Here is a 26,125-nt window from a genome sequence, read left to right as displayed (position 1 = left end):
AAGTCAATGGCTCTTTGTTTGTTGGGATTTCCTTTTTCATGTAACTGATGACACCCTGTGGAAGAAAAGAGAAATGGACACGACAAAGTCAGTCTGCGAGAGTCCTTCATCCAGTTTATTCCCTCACAGACCTGTCATTGTATAAAGGGATCTCTTTGTATCCATGAAATGTATGTTTCTTATGAATAAATCCTTCACTCATGAGGCAATTACAGGTTTTCCCAATCATTTAAATACTTTTACTGAAACTAGCTCAGATCAGATCCTGATCAGGCGAGAGGATCTCATGTAGATGGCCTGCGATGTTCTCCCTGGCCAAGGGAAAGCACTTGGCGTGCGTCTGCATGGATGTCGTTACACACCTCCTTTGCCGGAAAATAATAGTATATTAGTACATATAGTACAGTAGGCCTATACAAATACAGTATAGACTACACATTTCATAAATGTAAGACAAAACATTACACTATACATTTCTCTAAGCACTGTAGATATCCATAGAAACCATAAAGTTACATGACTATAATAACTGGAGTATAATAGACTACTGGTTACTTACCTATTCTCATCTCCAAATATCTGGATAACTGAGGCTACCGTGAAGCGGCTCAAATTTGTCTCGACTTGCTACCCAGCTTCGGTCATTGTTAGTGGCTGTTACTCTGACACAGTGTTTTCTATGAAATAAAGGGACAGCTATTCCCTGTAAATGATAGCATATGTAATGATATGATTTTAATATTTAGTTGATATTTTAGTTTTTAAGCAGTCTGTTAAATAACTAATACTTTCCTTTGTATTATGACATTTAAAGGGGGAGAAAAACATGTATTTTAACAAAAAATATGTCACTAAGCCATGACTCGTAAGACAAGCACATTTCATGGCACTGACCATGAAATCAAGGACCCCAATTGAAATAAGCCAGTGGCTTTCTTGGGTTTTTATCCTGTTAGTTGACCTTGTATGTAATATGTACTTTCATGTACCTACTTCTGCAAATCTTCTAATAAAGTTTTCAATAAAAAAAAAAAAAAGACCATGCTCTACAATATATTTGTTGTGTGTTTTGCAATATAACTGTTACATATATTTTATTAACAATAAAACACTCAAATAATAATAAAAAAGAAAATACTTAAGCGATGTTGATTGAATACCCCCTGGTGAATAAGGCCTGGACTGGAAAGCCATTTTCATAGAAGGAGTTTGAACCAGTGGCGGCTGGTGCACATTTTTTGGGGTGGGGCACAGCAGTGTGGCGGGGGGGTCTTCTTCCAAAATCGCGCGCACCGCGCGCGATTTTTTTCCCGCGTGCACGATTTTTTCCCCGCGTGCACGCGCATAAAACACGCACTGGCGTTACAACCATTGTATAATTTCAACTTTCACCCTTAAACAGTGTGCGAATTACATCACGGTGTGCGGGGGAGCCCACGGAAAAAGCCCACGCCAAAAAAAAAAAAGCCCAAATCGGGGCCGGTGGCTTTCCGTGCGCAACGCGCGCGTGCGATTTTCGGCGCTAAGTTTGTTATTGTTATTGTTTGTACCAGTGATTAAGCCATTGATGGCACATAGTAACACAATAAATTTTTATTATGCAGCAAACCAACGACTACGGATCTTGTATAACCAACAGCAACACATCAAACTAGGACGCACGGCGCCTCAACCGGACAATCCGTCGGGTTAGCATCTCAGTAGCAAGTAGTAGACTATGCTCCTTTAACAACAACCATGCACATAGCCCTTCTCATTATAACACAGCAATCCATAGGCCTACAACACAGCAGAAGCCAAGTATATAAAGCGGGTCTTACCTTAACACAGAAGCGACCACAGAGGCCTGGGTTCAGCTGCCTTTGCTCTACGTCCAGGAGCCCATGATGTGGACAGGCGATGACCTGATTTAAGCCAAGATGTGACGAAAGGCATTGGATCGAATCTCTCCAATGGAGGTCCATTAAGGTCCACAAAAAGTAGTGACGAGAGGCTGGGTTCACGCAGTCTATTGCGAATCTTACTGTCAGTGTCATTTACAGCTGAAAAGCCCCTCTCGCACTCCGATGACGTGGGCAGGTATGTTCTGCTTGCTATGGACAGCTTCTCCAGCACTTTCCCTGGTGCAGCATCTTGCAGCTTCCAGTCACGAAACTCCTGCACTGCTTCACTGGCAGATTCGCCAAGTTTTTTCGCAATAGCCCGTATTTCTTTTTCTCCATAAAGGATGAGTGCGTTGCGGTCCTGTGGCCAAAAGCGCTTGTAGAGGGGTTTGAGCATATGAACGAGATCTGACTCTGGCATTCGCTTCGTAAGGTTGTCGATAACAGCCTGGTAGAATTGACCCCTTTTAATCTTACCGCTGCTCAGACTCTCAACTAGCTCCACACCTTTGAACAATCCTTGTGACATGCGTTCCTCAGCCTTCTGTGCTGATTTACCTCCACCCACTTTCATAGCGTTAATTACATCAATGCACTGCTGAATCTGACGACTGGCACTCACTATATCTATGTCCCTTTGCTGCAACCTTAGTGACAGGGCCTGCAGTTCACGAAGCATGTCTTTCATGCAAGCCAGATCGGCTACAAATCCAGCGTTTGAGAGCCGTTTGTGGAGCCCAAGGAATTTCTTCCTCTCAATGTCACTGCGAGACGGATCCTCACTTGCGGTTTTAAAGTGTCTCGCTAACGCAGGGTAGTTGTTCCAGACGGCTTTGACAGTTCTAAAACTACTTGCCACCCACCTTATGGTAAAAATCTGCCCGATTTTCAAAACCTGCACGTTCAATTCCTTTGCTGCCTCCTCGAGTAGTCTGGCATTCTTCGCGGACTGGTGATACAAAGCGTACAGTTTTGAAATAAAAAACTCAAAGTGGTTACATCCAGCAACAAGTTTTAGAGCGTCATGGACTGCCAATTCTGCACGGTGGCAAAGGCAATGTACAGACAGTATATTTGGGAAATCCTGTTTCAGGCGAGCAATGACTCCACTGTTTTTGCCCGTGAGGACAGAAGCACCATCAGTGGCTATGCTGATGAGATTATTAGCCAAAAACTCATCATCAAAACCTGCTTTACGTAGAGCCTCTCTCAGGCTGTTGTAGATGGACTCAGCGTCTGTGCCCTGCGTTAGCTCTGTGAGGTCTAAATAGACATTGTCCACATCCCCTTTTCCTGTCACGTCACATCTCACATATAAAATCATATACGCACGTCCGTGCACTGTGCTCTCATCAATAGTGATGCTTATTTTTGACTGGGCCTTTTTAACATTAACAACAAACTTTTTGCACATTTCGTGTGAAATGTGGTGAATAATCTCAGCACAGGATTTATCGGATCTGTGTACAGGGCCTACCTTTGCCCCATTGATCTCTTGGAGCTGCATGACGGGTGGAAGTTTTTTAAAAGCCATCCTTTCTTTGGCTACCATATAGGCGGATCTGAACGCGATTGATGTTTCCTCGAACAACTTTGCGTTGATAGAGAGAATCCTGTTTGGCATTATTTCTTTTTGTCTTGTTTCTGCCAGTTCAACTGCCCGTTTGTGCGCCACACTATCCCGGTGCTTGTAGATTTTCTTACGCAAGTTGTTCTGTCTGTTACTGGTTACGTCCCCGTTCATCCACTCTTCTGACAAGTGCGTTCCAACGTTATCAGTGAGGAGAAGGCTTTTGGCATCCCTGCATACAGTACAGCCTAAGCAACTATTCTTTGAGAACAGCCACGGGAGACGTCTGGTCCAGTCACTCCACTGTTCTTTGGTCCAGCCAGCCAGAGGGACCCCAGCATCTTCGCACCCCCCATCTCCAGCAACAAGCGGGTGGTCATCATCATCATCATCATCATCATCCTCTTCCTCATCTCCTCCGACCTCTTTTTTTGTTGTCTTCCTAACGTTAGTTTCCATGTTAGATTCTTCTCTTGGCTTGTCATGTGTCTCTTCAGCCCCCACAGTAACGTTAGCTGTCAAGTTAGCATTAGCTACCAAGTTAATGTTAGCTGTCTCTCCTCTCGGCTCTGTTGTAGCAGCATCAGTCCCCACGTCCAATGTGCCACCAGCAGCTACAGATGTGCTACCACCACCAACTACAGATGGATTTTCCTCTTCATCGTTTTGTTTGGACTTCTTTGGATAGAAATCGCCCAAGGTGAGTTGCTTTCTTCTTTTCGACATCTTTTCTTCAACAATGGCGCGCGCAGGTGACAGTTTTTTTTAACACACGTGACGTAGTAAACAAGCTTGTTAGTGGGTAGTGGATGCCTGCAGACAGCGCCCCCACGCTCCGAGCGGCTCGAGGCTAGAATCTTTTTTTTTCATGAATCATAAAAACATATTTTAATTATTATTTTCCCCTTATTTTACACCTTTGAGAAAAACCATGACCAAAATAGCATTTATTTGGCTATCATATCAATATTTTAGAGCTCCCCCAAAATTTCGCAAACCATGTTTCCAGGGGAGCTCATGTCACCACTAGGGGAGCTATAGCTCCCCGAGCTCCCCCTTATTTCGCACCCTGCCCTTAAAATGACCGTGTGGCCATGGAGAAGTTACCCTGTCAACTACAGACACTGAGGTGGAAGAGTGACCGGTCTATGGACGTCGGTACGGTCCAATACCCAGTGTCAGACAAGGAGGAAGTCTAGTCAACAAGGCTAGTACAGGCCTCACAGCTACACTCAGGTTAATAAAGGTAGCAGATGAATATGTGTACTATGTGTCTGTGTGACATGGCTACATCAATGAGCAGAGATGAATGCTGCAGTCAGTAGTACAGTACTATCTATTTCATAGACACATGATGGATGATGATGGAGAGTGATGGTGGTCAACACATCACAGCAGGTCAACACATTCAATGATGTATCACAACCAGACCATGTCAGAAACACAACCAGACCATGTCAGAAACACAACAATGCATCAGCTGAGTTAAAGAAAACCAGCTCTTACCTTTGATGACAGAACATGAGCCGTGTTTACCCGTACCTCCGCCTTGCCCCGCGCATATTGCTATGAATAGTTCGAACATAGGTGCTTGCACGTTAGGTGCGAGGCTGCTTGGTTAACCCATTAGCGGGAACATTATTAGTTGCACAAAATAGGCTGATTTAATTGACCATGAACGTCAGAGACAGACATTACGAATGTTCATTTAAAATACTCCGGAAGTCCGGAAAACCGGAAGTCGGGAGTCCTCAGCATAATGCATTGTCTGCAATACAACCGGAGATTTCTTGGCCAGGGCGCACATTTGTGCGCCCTGGCCAAGAAATAGAGACAGCCAATTGGAGCGCTGCTACAGCTCACGTGTAAGCCAAAAGTATTCGTCCTGGCATAGACTTGCATTGACACGGCGCCCCGCGTTCTCCCCCTACGTATTTTAACAGTGAGTTTTACACACACACACACACACACACACACACACACAGATAAAAATGTTTATTGTATTGGAGGATTTTTAATGAATGCTGATAGGCGCCGACAGAATATCAGCCGCATTTTGTGAATAAACAATGTTTATTTAAAAAAAAAACTTTTACAAATCGCAACTGAAGGTGGAAGTGAAGGTGGGGGCGGCGCCCCAGCGCCCTCTATCGGCCAGCCGCCACTTTGAACAGGTGAGAAGTGAGTGAGACAAATATTGGTAATTAGGGTGTGGCATTTTGAAGGCCAGTGTTTTCCAGGTGAAGAAAGTGCTAAATTTGTGCTTAGAGTTTTGCAAAAATGGGATTTAGAATGGCTATTTGCACAATGGAATTGTGCTTAGAGGTCAGCAGTCTGGAGTCTTGTTGTTGATACATGAGCTTCAAGTTTTCTGACTTGAATGAATGAATGAATGAATGAATGAATGAATGGTCTTTATTGTCATTGCTATAGTACAGGTACCAAACAACGAAATTTAGAAGGGGTGGCTCCCCCGGTGCTAGGAAAGAAAAAAAACACAAGAAGGGAAGGAGCTGGTTTACAATAAATACATAAACCATAAACAATAAACCACCTTGTGTCCATAGTTATTTTTTGTGTGTGGAGAAAAACTAATATATAATATAAGTCTGGGACCTGCAACTGATAACAGTGATATGTGTATACATTTCTCATAGATGTAGATGTTTTATACATTTCTCAATCATGATTAGGTTCAATCATGACTCACAAAATGCAGGGATAAATATCTACAATGCATTGCTTCCATTGCTTGCCACAGAATGATAACTTATATCCAGACATGTATGGAGGACCAAGTCTGTCAAAATTAACAATAAATATATACAGACACATAAATGAATGTATGAACAAATAAATGAATGAATACACACAGTATAACGAAATACATTTCTATATTTATTTATTCTTTTCCACATTCATTCTTTCTTTTCCCCATTCATTCTTTGTTTTCCACATGTATTCTTTCTTTTCCACATTCATTCTTAGACATGGACCGGTATGTGTTATGCATTCAAATGCCCGCCCGCCCAGTCGACTGGTGGTAAAGGGCCATTACATTTGGTTGCCTTAAAACCCCACTGAAGAAGAAGAAGAAAAAAGAACGTACGCAGTGACTCAAAGGACCAATGGGGTGTGAGGAAACGCGGAGGTTTGTGAAGCTTGTCTTCCAGCTAGCATTGTGGTAGTTCCTGCGCGTCTGGGGAGAAAAAAAAGATTGAATCTAGATCTACAAATACACGGTCAAATCTATTCAGCATCAAATACGTACGTACAGTAAACAGTAGAAGACGGCCGATCTAATCTGGATTGATTAAGTACTTAGTTGTACTTCTACGTAGGGTCAGATAATAGACTTAACAGGGACATGTATCGTGGTCGTGGCCCGCCTCGAGGAGGAGGGTATGTCCCGTACGGAGACCAGAGAGGCCCGCCGCCCCGAGGGCAGCAGCACCCCGGGCCCGAGCGGCCTTACCCCCGGCCTGCTTTCAGTGAAGAACGAGGCAGGCCCCGGCCCTCATATGACCGCGGGTATCATCACCGTGGTGGGCCTCCGCCACCAGACCGCGGGCCTCCACCACCAGACCCGTACAGACGCCCTGCCCAGCGCAGCAGGAGGTACCAGGAACCGTCTCCCGGCTCAGGAGGTCGCAGAGGCTCAGGTGACTGGGACAGCCTGGGCCCTTCTGCCATCGAGGTAAGTTAAGTGCATCGATATGTGATCGGCGCATAAAGCTGCATCACATTAATTGAGCTCGTTGCAGTTTGGTCTCTTTTATTATCCCCCAAACAGCTCATGTTGCATCTGTGGTAGTGATGGTCTAGTCAGTGGTTAATGAGTTGGACTTGTGATCGGAAGGTTGTGAGTTCAAATCCCGCCTGAAACCACAAAATCCCGTCTGAAACCACAAACTTCAGACCTCAAAACCTACTTATGTGCCCTTGAGTAAGGCACTTAGCCCTCAGTTACTCCAGGGGGAATGTCGCTGTAATTCGTAATTGTAAATCGTTTTGGATTAAAAGCGTCTGCTAAATGGCAAAATTAATTAAATTAATTAGACAGCTGCAACGTGAGCTGGTTGTCAAGGTACCGAGCAGAGACTACAGTCATGTATCCGCTTACGTTTGAATTGAAAGTCAATAAATAAAGTCAAAACACTCATCAGCAGCATTATGTTTTAATCCACTCCTCCGCATGCAGTTCTCTGCATGAACAGGCTGATTACATGGCCATTTTGATTTCATTTCAACCGTCAACTACAAAAAACGTCACAACAACAGAGTAAATTGAAGTAGTTTTTTTTCTAAGCAGTTACTGTATTTTCCGGACTATTCATAGCTTTCTGTCACGTGGTTTCTTCCCTAGCAACCACCGACCTGACGGGCAAAAAGTATCATAGCAACATCGCTCAACATGGCGATTTACCGGCTGCCTACTATTTAGACCACCTCACCCATGAAGAACTATCAAGATACACGACGGTGATAGGAGTAGAGGATCGACTCCATTCAAAAACGTTTGGATTCCATGTCTTCTCCTCTATCCAGACACGTTGGAATTATTTTCCTAACCCCCGGAGAATCAAAGTTATTAACCCGCAAAAGGTGCGTCCTTGACCGGCTTTCTCCGTGAATAACACCGGTTATGGAGGTGGTACAAATACAAGACTATTATTGCTAAATTCACCATCAGTATACGGTCATTTTGAGCCCTTAACCACCTCGCTGACACCCCGAGAAGATATACTTTTAATACGAAACTCGATCAACCGGGCGTTCGGGAGTTCTACCGCTGCTGGACGGAACTCCCGCTGACAGCGGGTCGAGGGGATATTTCTACCCGGGAATTCGCTCCTTGCTGTGTCCACGGTGATAGGAGTGGAGGATCGACTCCATTCAAAAACGTTTCGATTCCCTGGCTTCTCCTCTTTCCGGACACGTTGGAATTATTTTCCTAACCCACGGGAAATCAAAGTTATTAACCCGCAAAAAGTGGGGTTTGCCCGTGGGTTTTGCCCGCAAAAAGTGCCTTTTGCCCGTCAGGTGGGCGTTTCCACTATGCTGTGACGTCACATGAAAGCTATGAATAAGTCGCGTTTTTTTTCATAGTTTTACATTGCCGTCTACAGCCGCCACAGGGTGCTCTGGGCTTGTCACAACTATATGCTGCTCCTATGCCACTGAAGAATTAACTGAAACATTAACGGTAGCTTGGTGAACTTGTTTACTGGTAACTTGCTTGTTGGACTCGCTGGCTTGTTATGTTAATTTAGCCTATTCAGCCTCCCAGGTATGTTCTTTATCAGGGCTCTACGCTAACCTTTTTCACTAGGACTCCTAAATGAAAAATTTTAGGGGCACACAAAGAAATTTAGGAGCACAGTGAAACATTTTATAATAACACATTTTTATTAGTGATTTTGCAATTTTTGCACCAAAATCACACATTGGCCCATGCCTACAGCCCTACTAGACGCAGAGGATATCAGTTGTCCATATGCTTTTGTATGTTGGCCGTCTGGCACGCTTAGAGGTCAGCCAGCGGTCCACGGCAGGAGTGGGATCGAAGTCCTCGACAGAAGGCCCCTCCAGGCTGATCCTCATCAGGTCTTCGGTGGTGGAGACTCCAAGGCTGCTTCTTGTTGAATTCTTTTTATTTATTTTTTTATTTGTTTTTTCAGATTTTATCCCTTTTTTTTAGTGTTGTTCCGATACCATTTTTTGATACCGATACCTGACCGTGCAGTACTTGCCGATACCGAGTACCGATCCGATACCACGGCGTTTGAAAAAACAAAACAAAAAAACATGTTTTTTGAGCCGCATACTCACCTCGATGTAAAATTATTGCTAACACTTAGTCTGGCACTGCTCAAAACCTTTGTAAAACAGGAAAAAATACCAACAGAGTGAATACTATAGAACTTTTTTTTATTGTCTACCTGGTATGGTGACAAGAAAATCAACCCCTTATAAAACCTGAAATGTGGCTCTCACAGATGCCAATCAGTGCAATATCCATTTAAGATATAAAACAGTCGTAGTAGTAGTGCAACAGCAAGTGAACATTTACAAACAAAATAACTTTAGTACTTTAAAAAAAAAAAAACATTTGGATTTTTTTTTTTTGTTAGTACTCGCCGATACCGATACCAGCATTTTTGTGCGTATCGGTGGCCATGCCGATACTAGTATCGGTATCGGAACAACACTACTTTTTTTCACCCAATTTGGTAGCCAATTGAACCCAACCTAGCATCCAATTATCCCCTGCCTATTGCGAGGGATCCGCCGCACGACCCCGCGGCCGGCAGTCCCAGAGGAGGCCGCCAGGCAGACTAGCTGACTGGCTCCTCGAGCCCAGCACCGTTATTCCAGCACCAGACGGCGGCGCTGTTACGCGACGGATCCTTGTCCGGAACTACTCCTATACCCCCCTCGGGAGCGGCCGCCCAATATACCGTTCCCCGTGTGTGCCCTGGCCATATCCGGGTCTGGCGAGCCGGGATACGAACCCCGGCCCCGGTGGGCAGCATGCACTAGTGGCCAGTGCTTAGACCGCTACACCACCTCGGGGCTCTTGTTGAATTCTTAATGCGGTTCTGCGCAGAGAAGCCTCGCTCACACTGGGCGGCTGAAATGGGCATCGACTTGCCAGCCTGTTTCTGCCCTCTACAATATTTGCAGAACATGACGTTGTCTTTAAACTCTAGCCATGGGAAGATTTCCAGCCACTTCGGATTAAATCTATATGTTTTCCCTGCAATGGACGCTGGGGTGTCATCTTCGCTAGTAACGTTAGGCCTACTAACGTTGTTCTCAGCCTCACTGTCGCTACTAGCCGTCTCATCCCCATCTCTCTCGTTAGTTGAACCAGCTTGCGAATTACTTGGGCCCTCACCGGATTCCTCTTTTTCTTTGTTTCTTTGACTCGCAAAATACAAATGAATGGGCTTCATTTTCTTCATTTTGAGTCAAACTTTCGATAGCGCAGCCGTGTTCTTCTCAGGGAAAGTTCACACCACACGTTATCACAGAGAGCTGTACTGTGGTTGGTGGAATCGGATTGTGGCTTGTGGAATGTGGGACTTGTAGTTTAAAATATATATATATATTGTAGTGTAGTGACCGCTCGTTAGCGAGCAAAGTATTCAGAATTCACGGCGTGTGTTGACTCAATCACCCAGGCTGCTTCGCGGGTGATATGACGGGATATAAGTGGGACAGAGATGAATGAATGTTGTTGTTGTCAGTACGCATGCAGAGAGTGAGAAAGCTGAAATCTTTCACTCGTGAATTATTTTCCCGGTTCGCGCAGATTTATTTTTAGAATAAAAAAAATAAAAATAAAATAATAATAATCTGTACTCGCACTGTGTGCTCGTGAATTTATTTCTCTAGTCGCACAGATTTATTTTTTGTCGCAATTGCGAGTGAAATGGTCGCACTGTAGAGCCCTGTTTATGCTATTGTGTAGCTGAATAACTGTTAATGTGGCTTGTTATGTTAATTTAGCCTATTCAGCCTGTTGTTCTGTGTGGTATTGTGTAGTTGAATAACTTGCTTTTCCAGATTAAATGTCTGTTCTTGGTCTTGGATTTTGTGAAATACATTTCTAAATAAATGCGATTTATAGTCCAGTGCGATTTATGTGTTTTTTTCTTCATGACGCATTTCTTAGTGGTGCGACTTATACTCCGGTGCGACTTATACTCCGGTGTGACTTATAGTCCGGAAAATACGGTACGTTGTTTTAGTCTGTAGCAGGTGCCCCTTTTCCAGATTGCTACTCCGAGATGAGTGTGGGCTAGGTTACTTTTCGAGGGCTGAAACATGTTTTGTCTGCAGCGGTTATCACCATCACCTGACCATGGTGGTATTAACACCAGTCTTGTGATCACCGTGGGCAACGAGTTGACCGGACCACCTGGGGTTGGAGCCCCTCGAAATCCAAATGCCCTTCATGACAGGTACAGTAAACGCATCACTGACCAGATACATACAGCCCATCCCATGGTTACATGGCTCTTACGGTGAGATTAATCCCTGTTCTTTCTCCTAAATAGAGCATACACAGGCGGAGCCCCCCACGCCAAGACTTACCTACCAAGACCCGGTTATGACGGACCTGACGACCGCGGCCCCAGGAGGCGGAGTCCCAGCAGAGGGAGGAGCCGTCCTCGCAGCAGAAGCTGCAGCCCCGGCAAAGGACGGAGCAAGAGCCGCCCTCGGAGTCGCAGCTGCAGCCCCAACAGGAGCCGGGCGGAGAGCCGCGGGCGGAGCAAGAGCAGACCTCAGAGTCGCAGCCCCAGCCCCAACAGGTTCTTCAACAACTCCATTGGCTTCCCGTTAAATTACCGACTTCAACATTCTGCTCCTCACTTTCAAGGCCCTTCACAATCTTGCACCCCCATATCTCTCTGAACTCCTTCACACCTACACTCCAACTCGCACTCTCCGTTTCTCCGCTGCCTTTCAACTCATTATACCTTCTGCCCGCCTGACCACTATGGGGTCGAGAGCCTTCAGTCACTCTGCCCCCCTGTCTCTGGAACTCTCTCCCACAAGATATCCGCAACACTGATTCTCTTTCCACCTTCAAACTGATGGTTGAATTTAAGTCTTTTGTTTTGTCTTGTTTAGTTTGTTTTTGTTGGTTTGAATTCACTGTTTGAACCTGTTGCTTGTTTTTAAATGATGCTCTGTAAGGTGTCCTTGAGTGCTCTGAAAGGCGCCTATAAATTAAATGCATTATTATTATTATTAACAGGAGCAGGGCAAAGAGCCGTGGGCGGAGCAAGAGCCGGCCTCGAAGTCGCAGCCCCAGCCCCAACAGGGGCAGGGCGAAGAGCCGTGGGAGGAGCAAGAGCCCGCAGGCCGGCAGGTCTAGGAGCCGGAGCGGCGGGCGGAGCTCCGGACAGAGGCTGAGCCGGGCCCTCAGCGTGGGCCGAGCCCAGAGCAGGGGGAGGAGCGTGGGTAGACTCAAGAGCCGGAGCCGCAGCGTCAGTACCAGCAGCACCAGCAGCAGCAGGAACAGCAGTGGCGACAGGGGGGACGGCAAGAAGAGCAAGAAGAAGCAGACCAACGAGTTCACGGAGCTGGAGATGGCCCGACGTCGCAAGGCCATGGAGGACATGCTGAACATGCCCACCAAGTCCATCCTGAAGAAGCGCCTCGACTCGGAGACGGACTCCCCCTCACTGGTACTGGTAGGGGGTCACACGTCGTCATGTCGGCCGCGTTCGTAAAACGAGCTCTGAGAGCACCGGAACGTCCACGTGACTGTCTCTTGTCCAATCAAATAAAGGGACCGAGTAATTTGATTGGACAAGAGGCGGTCACGTGGACGCTCCGGCACTCTCAGAGCTCGTTTACGAACGCGGCCCTAGTTTTGGTGTATTATCCTTATCTTTGATGATGATTTTTTACTGTGACGGCAAGAAAGCACACGACAGGGTACGATATTGAGCTTTTACTGTGTTTATTCAGCTAGTTCTTGTGTTACGAATGCTATGTAGAGCACACATAATATTCAGCACATATACAGCACATAATATTCTCTTTTTTAAATGTTGTTATAGAAAAGTGATTCTCCAAGAGGTGGCGCCGCAGAGAACCAGGGTGGCGGCATGTCCCGAGAGGCAGAGCGCTTCATTAGCGCGATGAAAGGCATGGAGCCCAACATGTTGGCTTCCATGCTAGGAGAACTGAGGGAGGATCCGCACGACATGCACAGACCGGACAGCAGTGGACTCTCTGGGATCCTCGGCCTGCTGGCAGGGGCAGGTGCGCAGCAGCAGCAGGAGGAGAGAAGGAAGAAGGTCACAGATATTGACGACGAGGAGAAGTTCTTGTATGGAGACGAGGAGCCAGAAAGGGCCAGGTCCCAGGCTCCGGCTGATCGCGTGACCGAGGCGGCGCTCTACGGGGACTTCACGCTGCACCGCGCTGTGGACTCCCCTCGCCTACAGAGCCATGCTGGTACCGGAGATCACACAACCAGGGGCCCTCAGCAGCAACAAGCAGACATCCGGTACCAGAGCAGGTCCTCCGTTACCCCCGACCAAAGCGTAAAGGTTGTACTGCCGAACTACCCGCCGCGAACGGACCCGCAGGAAGAGAAGGACGTGGACGAGTACGAGAAGATCCAGGATCTGCTGAAAACCATCGGGCTGGACCTCGGGGTGACAGAGATCAGCAAGATGGCCGCCAGGACTCAGGAGCGCCTGCACGGGAAGAGGGCACCTTCGAAGACTGCCTCCCACCGGCCCGAGAAGAGGGAGCGTCGCAACTCGTCGGGCAGCTCGGACAGGAGCAGTCGCAGGCGGAGGAGCCGCAGCCGGAGCCACAGCGGGAGCCGCAGCTCAGACAGCAGTCACAGCCGGAGCCGGAGCCGCAGCAGCAGTCTGGAGCAGAGGAGGAACCCCAAAAAATCACCTGACAGGCGCAACAGCAACCACGGGAAATCTCGAGGAGGCAGAGAAGTGAAGACGGACAACGTCAGCAGAGGGATCCCAGTGCTGGGAAACACTGCTTCCCAAACCCCCGAGACCCCCGTCATGGCTTCCCACTCAGCTCTCTCCATGCCTCCCTACCCCCAGACACACGGTCTGGTACCGCCCAACTACCCACCCCCTGGCTATGGGCAGTACGGGAACTATATGCCTTACATGGCCCAACAGTGGCCCATGTACCCACCCCCATCCATAGGCATGCCGCCTCCATCTCCCATAGAAGACTTTCAGAACGCCCCGCCGTTTGATCGGTCATACGGTGAGAACTAATGGTTAAGGGTTAATGATTAAGAGGATAGTAAAATGATTTCTTTGTACTTGTTCCATAGGGGTTTTCAGTAAGCTGCGGGTCATAGCTACTATAATCAATGAAACTGCAGTGTTGTTCAGGGTGTTGTTCATTATATGGACCAATCCATACAAGAGGGGGCCAAAAAGTAGCATTTAATTCAAGTGGTTTAATACATATGAAAACATATATTTAGTACATAGCTTAGGGTGTCTAGTTTCAGGAATACCCATCAGGAATTCTGTAGAATTGGATTTGTAGTTGCCCCAAGTGTGGCACATTACACTCCTCAGGCAAAATTACACATGTAAAATAGACAAAACCCCCCAAACTAAACAGCTACAGTCACATCAAGATAGGGAGAATGTCTTGAATTAACCAAATGAGGAGAGTTAAATAGTATTCTTCAAACAAACAGTTTTTTGCAAAGTCCTTAGAATTTATGTACAGTTACCCAATGGGCAGCTCGCCTGTCTGCGTCTTTCAGGAGCGGCGGCAGGGATCTCTTCCTCTCTCTCTCTCTCTCTCTCTCACACACACACACACACACACACACACACACACACACACACACACACACACACACACACACACACACACACACACACACACACACACACACACACACACACACACACACACACACACACACACACACACACACACACACACACACACACACACACACACACACACACACACACACACACACACACACACACACACACACACACACACACACACACACACACACACACACACACACACACACACACACACACACACACACACACACACACACACACACACACACACACACACACACACACACACACACACACACACACACACACACACACACACACACACACACACACACACACACACACACACACACACACACACACACACACACACACACACACACACACACACACACACACACACACACACACACACACACACACACACACACACACACACACACACACACACACACACACACACACACACACACACACACACACACACACACACACACACACACACACAGCAGCACATAAGTGAGCCACAAAGCAGGGGAGAAAAAAAGGTGGTCAATTCAGGTCTCTGTATTTTGTTACTTGAGAATAATGTCAATCAAAAATGGACCTAATGTCATATTATGGAGATGCAATCGGGATATCTAATAATCGTGCATAGTCTTGGCATTTATATGGTACTAAAATGTAATTATGTATCCAGATTAATAACACCATGAAATATGAAGGGAAAGACAGGTGTAGTTTTATGTCACAACAAATTGCAAGTTAAATAATGTATTTGGAACAGCTCAAGTTCTCAATCCACAAAACAGCAATTGGCCCCCCTAATTTATGGAATGACTTTCAACCTTCTTCCTGTACAGGATCATCAAAGATGGCCCCTCAAGACAATGGAAGAGAGAGCTCCAAAGCAGGCAGCCACCATGAAAGGAGAGTTTTAGAAGAAAAAAATAACGAAAGCCAAAAACAAAAGGTATTCTACTGACTATCCACTTACAGTTCTTTGAAATTATCTATTGAAGCCTAATGTCATTCAATAAAACTCATTTGGCTTGTTTTGTGGTATTGCCATACATGTACATACGTACATGTACTGGCTCCTGCCTACCCAACTGACCTACTCCACCACTGCACGTGGTCTCCGATCCTCTCTGATCTCCTCGTCATACAGTCATATTATTATTACTCACATTCTAATATTGGTATCTCAAGGTGCTTGAGGAACGGGAAAATCTGAGGGGAGATCGAGACATCCGCATGAAGAAGAAAGAGTATCTCATGAAGGAACTGGAGAGATTGCGTAAACAGCAAGGTATTTCTATAACATTTCTATAGCATAGAGTGGTCTTGTTTGTGTCGTAGGGGAGCTTCTCATAGAGTGGTCTTGTTTGTGTCGTAGGGGAGCTTCTCAGAGTAGTCTTGTTTGTGTCATAGGGGAGCTTCTCCGGAAAAAGCGTCGTGAGAAAGATGGACACAAGGACCCCTTACTGTCAGAGATCAGCCGGCTGCAGGAGGAGGTGATGTCCCAGATCTCTGTCCTACGGAAAGAGCACGAGGATGCTGAGAAGAAACGGTCCGAACTCGACAAGGTTGCTCTTATTTTGGGTTTGTGTGCAACTGACAAGCCTCGGAGAGAGAGTAGGGCCTCGGTGGAACGTGTACAACCGCCGCCACCAGAGCAGGAGAAGAAACCGGAGCGAGCCCGGAGTCCAGGGAAGTCGTTGGTGGACCAGTCTTCCACCGCTACGGTAGGATTCATAACGCTTCTAGACAAACCAGAGAACTGAAGCGTTGGTAAAAAAAATCTTCTCATTGGTTATATCTATAGTTTTTTTTAAAGGTGCAGAATGTACGTTTGTGGCCACACCAAAGTTTTAGAACGTAAAAATTAAACCTTTTTAAAAACATTTATTTATTTATAATCGCACATGTTTTTTATATCTTTCTTTTAAAAAGAAATGCAATGTAAAAGCACATTGCTACAGTACACCAAGTCTCACCTGAACAAATGATGTGTTATGTCATCTGTTGGTGTTTTTAAGTTCCCTCTCAGTATGCTCCTGCCTTTGAGTCACTTTGAATTGAGCTTAATTAGTTGTGACGGACAGGGGGACATCTTATTATATATTTGGCAGACAATATTTTTTTAATCGTGTGATAACATAGACATTTAAGTCAGGTACATTCAGTGTCAGATTGTGAAAGTCAGTTTAATCTGTCAGGTAATATGTCCTTAGTGATGATACACATCAGTTGTTCATTGAATGAGGGCTACACTCTGTCCCCGTTGTTTTCAATGCAGCTGTTGTTCGATAGAAGCATTTTTACAATCAATATGTAGCCTAGAAGGTTGTAGATCTGTTGGGATAAATACTTTGCGTTCAGAGACCTATGCCAATCCTGTGGACCTCTCCACTGACCTTTGGGGTCTAAAACTAATACTTTGATATTAAGACTTGATAGTTTCCTTTCTAAAACTGTTCTTAAAAGGGAATTATACAAATTATATTTACTTTACAAAAAGAGCATTTCAACAACACAACTTTGAGTAGTGGGGTTTTAGATTAAGCAATATTTGGAAATTGTTGAATGTGAGCAAAACAATTAAACCGTAAAGAATGGAAGCAATGTCTAAAAAGTCAAACTATCCTCATTCTCAGCTTTTAAATGTTGCTTTTGACAGAGGTAAATCTCCTGAAACCTCCTATTTGCTGTGCCGCTCCATACATTTCCTGTGTGAATAGCGCTCAAGTGAAATCATTCTTGCTCAACTGCTTTTACACACAGATCAGTTATTATTATTATTATTAGATCAGCGCTGAGATATTATTTTGACTAGGGATGCAGCGAAATGAAAATTCTTGGCCGAAACCGAAATTAAGGAAACACTTAGCCGAATATCGTGTGTGTACTGGCGGTTTTTAATTTATTTTCCATAAATTAAATAAATATAGCTTTTTATTCATGCTTGCATACTTATTCATGTAAAATGATAATTATCAAAATGATGTGCTTGAAATTGTATACTTAATGTTAGGTAATATTTCCTAATTTCAAAAAATTGTGACAGCGGCTGTTGAAAGGGGGAACAAGTCATCAATCAAAATGTTCAGACTTTTATTTTGAAAAAAGGAAATGCATTTCAACGTTGTTGAAAATCACATCACACACTCGCTAGTCAAGCCAAAATATTGCAATGCAATGGATTCGGTGAGTAATCCCACTACTACTACTAGATAACTATAACACTACTTTACATTGTTAGCAGGCTCACAAAACAAGCTGTGTTGACTAGCGGGTGTGTCATTGATTTTCAACACCGCTGAAATGTATTTACATTTTTCTAAATAAAAGTCTGGACTTTAAATCGTCTGCAGGCTTGTCCTTTCACCAGAGGCTGTCACATAATACTGTGATCCCATCAGTTTCCAGTGATCGCTTAGCTTGTTGTCAAAGAACAGATGCCGAACTGCCGACATGTTTGCTGTGATTATATGACTTGGCAGTAGGCAGTCATTACTCAATGCTCATCTCTTTCGCAGAACTGCATGGGTTGCTTGCACTGTTTGATCCTGTCATCCAAAAAAGTCTCACATTCGGTCTTTTCACACATTCGGCCGAACATCGAATGTGCTTTTTTTGCTATTTTCAGTGGCCGAACTTTCGTTGCATCCCTAATTTTTACCATTCATTGGAGGTTCATGTATACCTTCAAGAATATAGAATTATACCGGTAAGTCAAGTACACACTGTAAAACATAGACTATAGTACATGCTGCACAGACACAGAGTCAAGTACACGCTGCACAGACATAGCTAGGATTCTCCTTAAGAACCCATGAGTACTGTAACTCCCTCAAGGCTGGAACACAGATCGCCTAAGTTGCCAAGGTAAGAGTTTTTGAATTTGGGGATTAGAGTAAAATTGTTTTTGGCCCTTCCTTGACAGAGATGTTTTTCCAATTAAGATGAATATGGAGCATACATACATACATACATAGTATGATTCAAACATGATGTAAACATCATGACATTTGAGCATGTGCTATAGACAAACATAAACTGCATATACATAATCTATGTATAGTCTATAACTCAATTATAAGTTGTGATGCGAATGCTAACACATCCCATACACTTACAGGCATACAATTATGTGGTTATGTTCAATTGAATATTGAATATTTGAACGAATCAGGAGTTCAAAGTGGTTAATTCTTCACGTTTTTTTCAGTTAAGCTGATCAGTTAACCCTTGGAACTTGTGTTCCTGGTCAGGCGGCTGCGCTGTCTTCAAGATCTCCAGAAACATGGAAGCAGAATGTCCCGGCCAGCGCTGCGTCTCCTGTGAATCCAGAACTGTTTGAGTACTATGACGCGGGAAACCACTGGTGCAAAAACTGTAACATCACCTCTGGTTCCATGTTTGATTTTTTCACGCACTTGCACAGCAAGACGCACAGAAAGGTTTGTGTACCATTTGTTAATTGAAAATGTCAGGTTGTATATGTAATAGAGTTATTTAAGTATCTAAATAGAAAATAGAACAAGGCAGCCTGCCTTCTTCAGATTGTATAGAAAAGGTATTTCATTATCTTTTGCAAAAGGAGAACAGTTTACAAGCATGACAGACAGTCTGTCAGTGAAATCCTTCTCAGAAAAGTGAAGTTCAAGGCACAGAGCCTAGCTTTTTATGTACAGGTAACAGTCACACCCTCAGGTAAGTTACAAGCCAATCACAGGGATTTCCTGTCTACATCTGTAATGAGGAGGGGGTCACATGACGCTAGCTGTGATGCAAATTATGAAGATGTTATGGGGGGATTGACCCCCACTTTCTCTTAGAGACACCAAGGTGGAAAAGTAAAGCTTTAGATTGCTCGGCCTCGTCTAGGTGTAGGTCAAGAGAAAAGAGAGCAATCAGGTCTGTGTGATCATTGAAATGTGTCTGTTGTCTAGCCAATGTCAAGCTTCAAGTAGAGAAACTGGTTTTCATTGCCTACTAGATTGGGGTTGTCAATGTGTTAATTATCTAGTGACTCTCGTGAATTCAGTCTCGAAGTAATGAATGTCTTATCAATAAATAAGATGTCTTATCAGGCGTATTATTCCGCCACATATATTATGTAAGTGCTGTTTCCTCCTCTTCTTATTTGTCTGTCACAGGTCAGCCATATCGCTCCTTTACAATGTTTCATTGATACTTAACAATGCTTTTCTTTGTTGGTTAGTTTGTTAATTGTTAATCTAAATGTAATTAGTTTGTTAATGCGACATTTTGCTTTTTGCACTTCATAGACCCAAGATGTATACAATAGACCCTGGGCCCCAAGTATCACCAAGATTCAGAAGAATTATTTATCAACAGAGAAGATGGTCAAGCCTATTAAAGGTACAAAGCTGCACCTGTATTTCCTTTTTGTCTGGTTTATTGCACATTTATTTTTATATATCTGTCATGAATTGTACTGTTCAATTTTGTTAGCAATCTTTCACTTTTAGGTTTTGTTTCCAGCTGGAACTCTAACTCTGCCACAGTTTTCATTCACAGAAAATAAAACGATGCATCCGGGGCAGTGAGAGGCATAACTTATTTGCCACTTTCATAGGGAGCCAATATTACTGCATATGCATCTGTTCATTGAATATACCTCTATACACTTTCTCAAGGGAACAGATTTAAATATATTAACCATCTCCTCTTACTACAGGTTTTCCATGGAGAGCACCGTAAAGGTAAATTACGGTCATCAATGACTCTTCCCTGTGGCAACCCAGGTGGTTCAACCCTGTCCACTTTCTTCTTTTTTTCTCATAGGATCTGAATTTTTGCTGCCTGTGAAGGGATTTTATTGCCAGCTTTGTGAGGAGTTTTATGGGGATGCAATTTGCGCAGAGGACCATGTCACAAGTCATGCTCACAATGAGAAATACAAGGTAATTGGACAGCTTTAATAAGTAATTTCAGTGCTACTAATGCACATTAATAACCTATTTGTCTTACTTCCTTTCACCAGAAACAAATATATGAGTGTCCACTCTACGAGAAGAGAAGAAACCTAGACCGCCAGGCTGCACTTTCCTTGGAGGCCAGTGATAAGAAGCACACTGAGCTCAAACGGAAACACGAGGAAGAACACAAAAACAGCACAGAGAAGGAGGGAAAGCCTAAACACAGCAAAAAGGAGAAGAAGGACAAGGAGAGGGATGAGAAGTCTAAGAATAAGGAGGAAGAGGAGAAGCCCAATTACAGCAAAACTGAGGTAGAGGAGAGTCCTGTGTTCAGCAAGAGAAATGAGGAAGAGAGGCACAAATACAATAAGAGGGAGGAGGCTGATCGATACAAACATAGCAAAGATGAGGAAGACAGATCCAAGCATAGTAAGAGAGAGGAGGAAGACAAATACAAATATAGCAAGGAGGAGGAGCGCTACACAAACCGCAGGGAGGAAGATGAAGAGAGATCCAGATACGGCAGGGTAGAGGAAAGATCCAGGAACATATGGAGGGATGACGATGAGGAAGAGGAGAGGTCTAGATACAGTAAGGGGAAAGAGCCCAAGTCCAAATACAACAGGAAGGAAGAGGAGAGGTATAGATCAGAGAAGGAGGAGGGTAAATGTAAGAAGGACGATAGACAGTCCAAAAAGTTCAAGGGTGGGCGTCCTAGGGAAGAGGAGAAGTCAGGGTCGAGGAAGCAGCCCGAGCCCGCAGAAAGATATGTCGAGCCTCCCAGGGTGTTTTCAGGGCCAAGTCTAGCAATGCGAGCAAAGATGCGTAAGAAAAGTGAGGAAACAGGTAAAGGTGGAGCAGTAACCCCGACCATCTTCGGAAAATTCAGCTGGAAGAAAAAGGAAAATGATCTCGCGAAGGAGGCGGAGAGAGTGGCTGCTGACTTCTTAAGGGACGATGAGGTAGTGAATAAAGGCAATGATGGCAATGAAGATTCTTTTTCAAAGTCTTTGGCTGTTGCCAAAAACATTGCTATCAAGCTGTCAGGAAAGACAGTCATCCCCCCAACAAAAACCTGGCTACCCTACCACTCTGACCACGGTAAAATACGGCCTGATCTCCCTGCACCCACCAAGGTCTTGAGGAAGTCACCTTGGGTGTACGCCAAACCTGCCCCTCTGAACGCCTTCCTCTCTATCACACCGACCGTTGGCACTGGGGTGACACCTCTGCCAGTTATACAGAACCAGCCTGAAGAGGACTATTCGCTGCCTGCAAACATCATTTCCAAGGCCTTTGGTGGTGAGGAAGTGGTTCTAAATAAGCCACAAGATCAGGACACTGGGGAGTCAGACACTACCTCCACATCAATGTCTGTGACTCTAGAATCCTCCCTTCCAACTGCAGCAGCGACATTCACCAAGGCCACAGCCCCAGAGCCTAACCTGACCATGTCTGTAATGACCTATAATGAGTCTGATGTAGCTGCCCCAGGCGTGCCTGAGAGTGAGCAGAACCTCCCAGTGCTGGTCCACCCCCCTCCTTTCATGAACAAACCCCCAAGTGAGATAATCCATAAATCAGAAAAACCCAAGTCGAACCTTGCTGCTGCAAAAGCCCAAGATCTGTATGACATATTCTACTGTAACAGTACCACATCCAGTACCAGCACTGCCACTAAACCGGCTATGGATCCTAAACCAGAAGTGAGTGACCCGCTGAACTGTGAGACTTTGCGAGACTTTGCGAGACTCTGTGAGACTTTGCCTCCACAAACCACCGAACCCTTGATCACCCCGGCTCCTGAAACTACCAACTGTGTTGAAATGAACACAGGGGAATCCGAGAGGTCTGAGGATAGGGTTGAGCTGCAGCCCAAGGAAGAGCTCCCTGAGGCTGCCCCTGAAGCGCTCCCTGAGGCTGCCCCTGAAGAGCTCCCTGAGGCTGCCCCTGAAGAGCTCCCTGAGGCTGCCCCTGAAGCGCTCCCTGAGGCTGCCCCTGAAGAGCTCCCTGAGGCTGCCCCTGAAGAGCTCCCCGAAGCTGCCCCCGAAGCGCTCCCTGAGGCTGCCCCTGAAGAGCTCCCCGAGGCTGCCCCTGAAGCGCTCCCTGAGGCTGCCCCTGAAGCTTTGGATAACCCACCTGACGAATTGTCAGAAACACCTCCCAACTGAGGTGCTGAGCATAGACTTGTTTGACTTGATTGATTGAGTAGTAAGGCTCCACCTGAAAATGGGTGCAGGGGGGGGGACAAGTGGTAACCCACCCATCTTTTATAAAATATAGATCTGGTAACTACATTTAATGAATGAGGGGGAGCTTTTATTGAGACTTTCCATGAGCAAGCTCATACTGCTGTTTTTGCAAGCTTTTTATTTAGAGAAAATAGACCTCTTTCTCCTTCTGACTTGCACAGCAAAGGTTGTCTTTACTTCTAAAAGGTAATGTACTGTACTAATGTTTGTTGATTATTACTATGTTTTTCTTTTTTTGTTATACCCAAATCCAACCTCTTAAGCTGTTTGTTCTTGTCTCCCCTATTTGAACAATTGAACGGTATTGTAATACAGGAACAAGAGTGCTCAAGGTTAAGAAGAAAAACACATTTGGTAAGATAGTGCAGCATGGACCAAAATATATCTCTAAAAGAATGTTGTTTGCTTTGACAACCGCATCATAATATCTGTCACTCTCTATCCTCCAGACAAGAAGATGTGGATGTATATTCATGAACATAATATTGGAATCTTGATCCAGTTTTATTTTTTTTGCTCACTGTTTTGTTTCACTGGCAGTACTATGCTCAATGCTGTTGTATTAGTGAAAATATAATGACATGTCTATCCTGTAAGTGTTGCTTAAGTACAGTTAAAATAAAATTGTTGCCACAGCTTTTCACTCTTTTATTCCAGAAAAATCCCTAAAGTCAGACTTCAAGTCAACTTTAAAGCATCAAACTAGTATTTGATACGATACCTATTATAATTATACATTTAGCAGCTTTCACATCACATCTGTAGTTTATTGAAAAACACATTTGGTAATAGGTAATGCAGTTCAACATCAATTACATTTTTAAGAAATAATATTTCTGTGGTGGCCACTGACTTCTGAAATAAACAGTAACTCATTATTTTGTGTTATCAAATGTATACAGAACCATTTGTCATTCCAACTTTATTAGTTTTTGTTAATAGACTTTATTATTTATGTGTGACCATCTGTGCTAACCAAGGTGAATTGCTTTGTAATGATATTTTACGTTCTAATTGTTGAGTTGTGATTTATGTTGAGGTGCATGAAAAGTTTCAAATTATGCAGTTCACCAATGGCAATGAGGCATACCTCTGTGATACCTGAGGCATACCTGTGTGGTTAAATATGTTTTATTATTTGCTTATTTCTCTGCAGGCCCTTCGTCATTAGGATTTTAACTAATAGATTTGCTATATTACTGTTAATTTGAATTATGTTAATCTGAAATCAAGTGCCTGGGCTTGAAATTGGAGTGAATGAAAGCATCAAACACCACTCACTGCTTCAGAAATGCACACAAATCTTCGCTTCAGAAAAGGTAAGGCTCTCATAGCAATTTGATCAGCTCTATAAAGGGCTGTTCATTTGTCCTATACATGCTCAGAAAAAGAAACTAGGGATGCACCGATACCACTTGTTTCAGACTAAGTACAAGTACTTACATTTGGGTACTTGCTGTTACCGAATACACAGATACAGAGTGCTTAATAATACCATTATAGTTCTAACAATGACTTTGAAAACATGTTTTTCATCAGCTGTTCCTCACTTTCTGACAGGGTCTGGTGTTTTGATCCCCAAGCTGTTGTTTGTTATATTGATTGGGCTCTTAAACTTTTTTTTTTTTACATTTGTCATTGATTACCGACTCGTTTCCGATCACTTCCACCTGACCCTGTCACATATACAGAATTTAGCAGAGCATAGTTTGCAGTCTGCTCTACTTTTGTTGTCATCATCGCTTATCCTAGAATATCTCCAAACTGCTGACATTGCTCCCCCTCTGCCTACACAAGGTTACGTTATGTTGCCATAAAGTGGTATCGGGAGCGAATGTCTCAAGTAGTTTTACTCATAGTTTTATGAGTATGAGTACTGTTATCGGTGCATCCTTAAAAGAAGCACAATCTGAACATAAAGAAAATCCACAGTGAATACAGGTGCATCTCAAATAACTTGAATATTGTGGAAAAGTTCATTATTTTCAGTAATTTAATTCAAAAAGTGTAACTTTCATATATTCTAGAATCATTACACATAAAGTGAAATATTTCAAGCCTTTTTTGTTTCAATATTGATGTTTATGGCTTACAGCTCATGAAAATCAAAAATTCAGTATCTCAAAATATTAGAATATTACATAAGACCAATCAAAAAAGGGATTAATAATACAGACATGTTGACCTCCTTTTGCACAAATTACTGCATCAATGTGGGGCACCACAAATCATCACTGAATGTGGAAACTTCACACTGGACTTAGCAACTTGGATTCTGTGCCTCTCCACTCTTCCTCCAGACTCATGTTGCATTTCATTTGGAAATCACCATTGCCACAGGCTGATTGCCTCCATGCCACGCCGCATTGATGCAGTAATTTGTGCAAAAAGAGCCCAGACCAAGTATTGAGTGCATGAATGGACATACTTTTCAGAAGGTTGACATTTCTGTATTATAAATCCCTTTTTTGATTGGTCTTATGTAATACTCAAATATTTTAAGATACTGGATTTTTGATTTTCATGAGCTGTAAGCCGTAATCATCAACATTCAAACAAAAAAGGCTTGAAATATTTCACTTCATGTGTAATGAATCTAGATAGAATATATGAAAGTTTAACTTATTTTTTTTTATTTTCTTGATGCACCTGTAGCCTACATTGTTTTGGTCAGTTTTACTCTTTCTTTACTCAGTGCAAGACTGTGACAGAGTTGTCATTAAGGAAATCGAAAATTCTAGTTATTTATTCTTCTTTTTCAATGTGCATACAGTACATCACAAACAATATGTGGATCTTTGATATTGTAAGAGCAAGGCTGAAATCATTTTCATTGTATTAGTCGAGAAAGATGTTGACGGCATAACATGTTGTCCATATTGTGAAGTGTATGTCATGTAATGTCAACATCAATGTTTTTGCTGCATTAACTTGATTCAATAAATATGAGGCGATAGTACACAATTGGAGGGTTTGCGTAATCATTTGACAGATCTCTTAATATGTGTTCCAGAATGTATGTGTTCTACATGCTCATCTTCATGATTTCAGTAGGCCTACGTAATAAGCACTTTGTACTTTCAACTTCTGTAGACCCCCTTCTTGGAGCTGATGATTACGT

General features: G+C 43.9%; 1 protein-coding gene across 1 annotated transcript; it reads left to right on the top strand.

The window, feature by feature from the left end:
• Window positions 1–6,793: 6,793 nt before the first annotated feature.
• On the top strand, window positions 6,794–23,737 carry znf318 (zinc finger protein 318). The gene is made up of 12 exons (XM_080535872.1): window positions 6,794–7,150; window positions 11,302–11,423; window positions 11,520–11,801; window positions 12,224–12,656; window positions 13,035–14,226; window positions 15,665–15,774; window positions 16,014–16,113; window positions 16,236–16,585; window positions 19,079–19,267; window positions 20,099–20,192; window positions 20,619–20,737; window positions 20,818–23,737. The coding sequence occupies exons 1-12, from the start codon at window positions 6,821–6,823 to the stop codon at window positions 22,921–22,923; spliced, it is 5,427 nt and encodes a 1,808-aa protein (XP_080391998.1). The 5' UTR covers window positions 6,794–6,820; the 3' UTR covers window positions 22,924–23,737.
• Window positions 23,738–26,125: the final 2,388 nt, after the last annotated feature.

Source organism: Nansenia antarctica (assembly GCF_963989245.1).
Source record: "Nansenia antarctica genome assembly, chromosome: 1".
NCBI classification, from domain to species: Eukaryota; Metazoa; Chordata; class Actinopteri; order Argentiniformes; family Microstomatidae; genus Nansenia; species Nansenia antarctica.
The sequence above is the reverse complement of the archived record's forward strand: the minus strand, read 5'-3'. Positions and strand labels throughout refer to the sequence as shown.

Bases quoted from the DNA above. Each gene is read 5' to 3' on its own strand.
- znf318 (XM_080535872.1), top strand. From the start codon at position 6,821: ATGTATCGTGGTCGTGGCCCGCCTCGAGGAGGAGGGTATGTCCCGTAC. The intron at 14,227-15,664 runs GTGAGAACTAAT...CTTCCTGTACAG, and splicing joins GCCGTTTGATCGGTCATACG to GATCATCAAAGATGGCCCCT. The intron at 20,738-20,817 runs GTAATTGGACAG...TCCTTTCACCAG, and splicing joins CTCACAATGAGAAATACAAG to AAACAAATATATGAGTGTCC.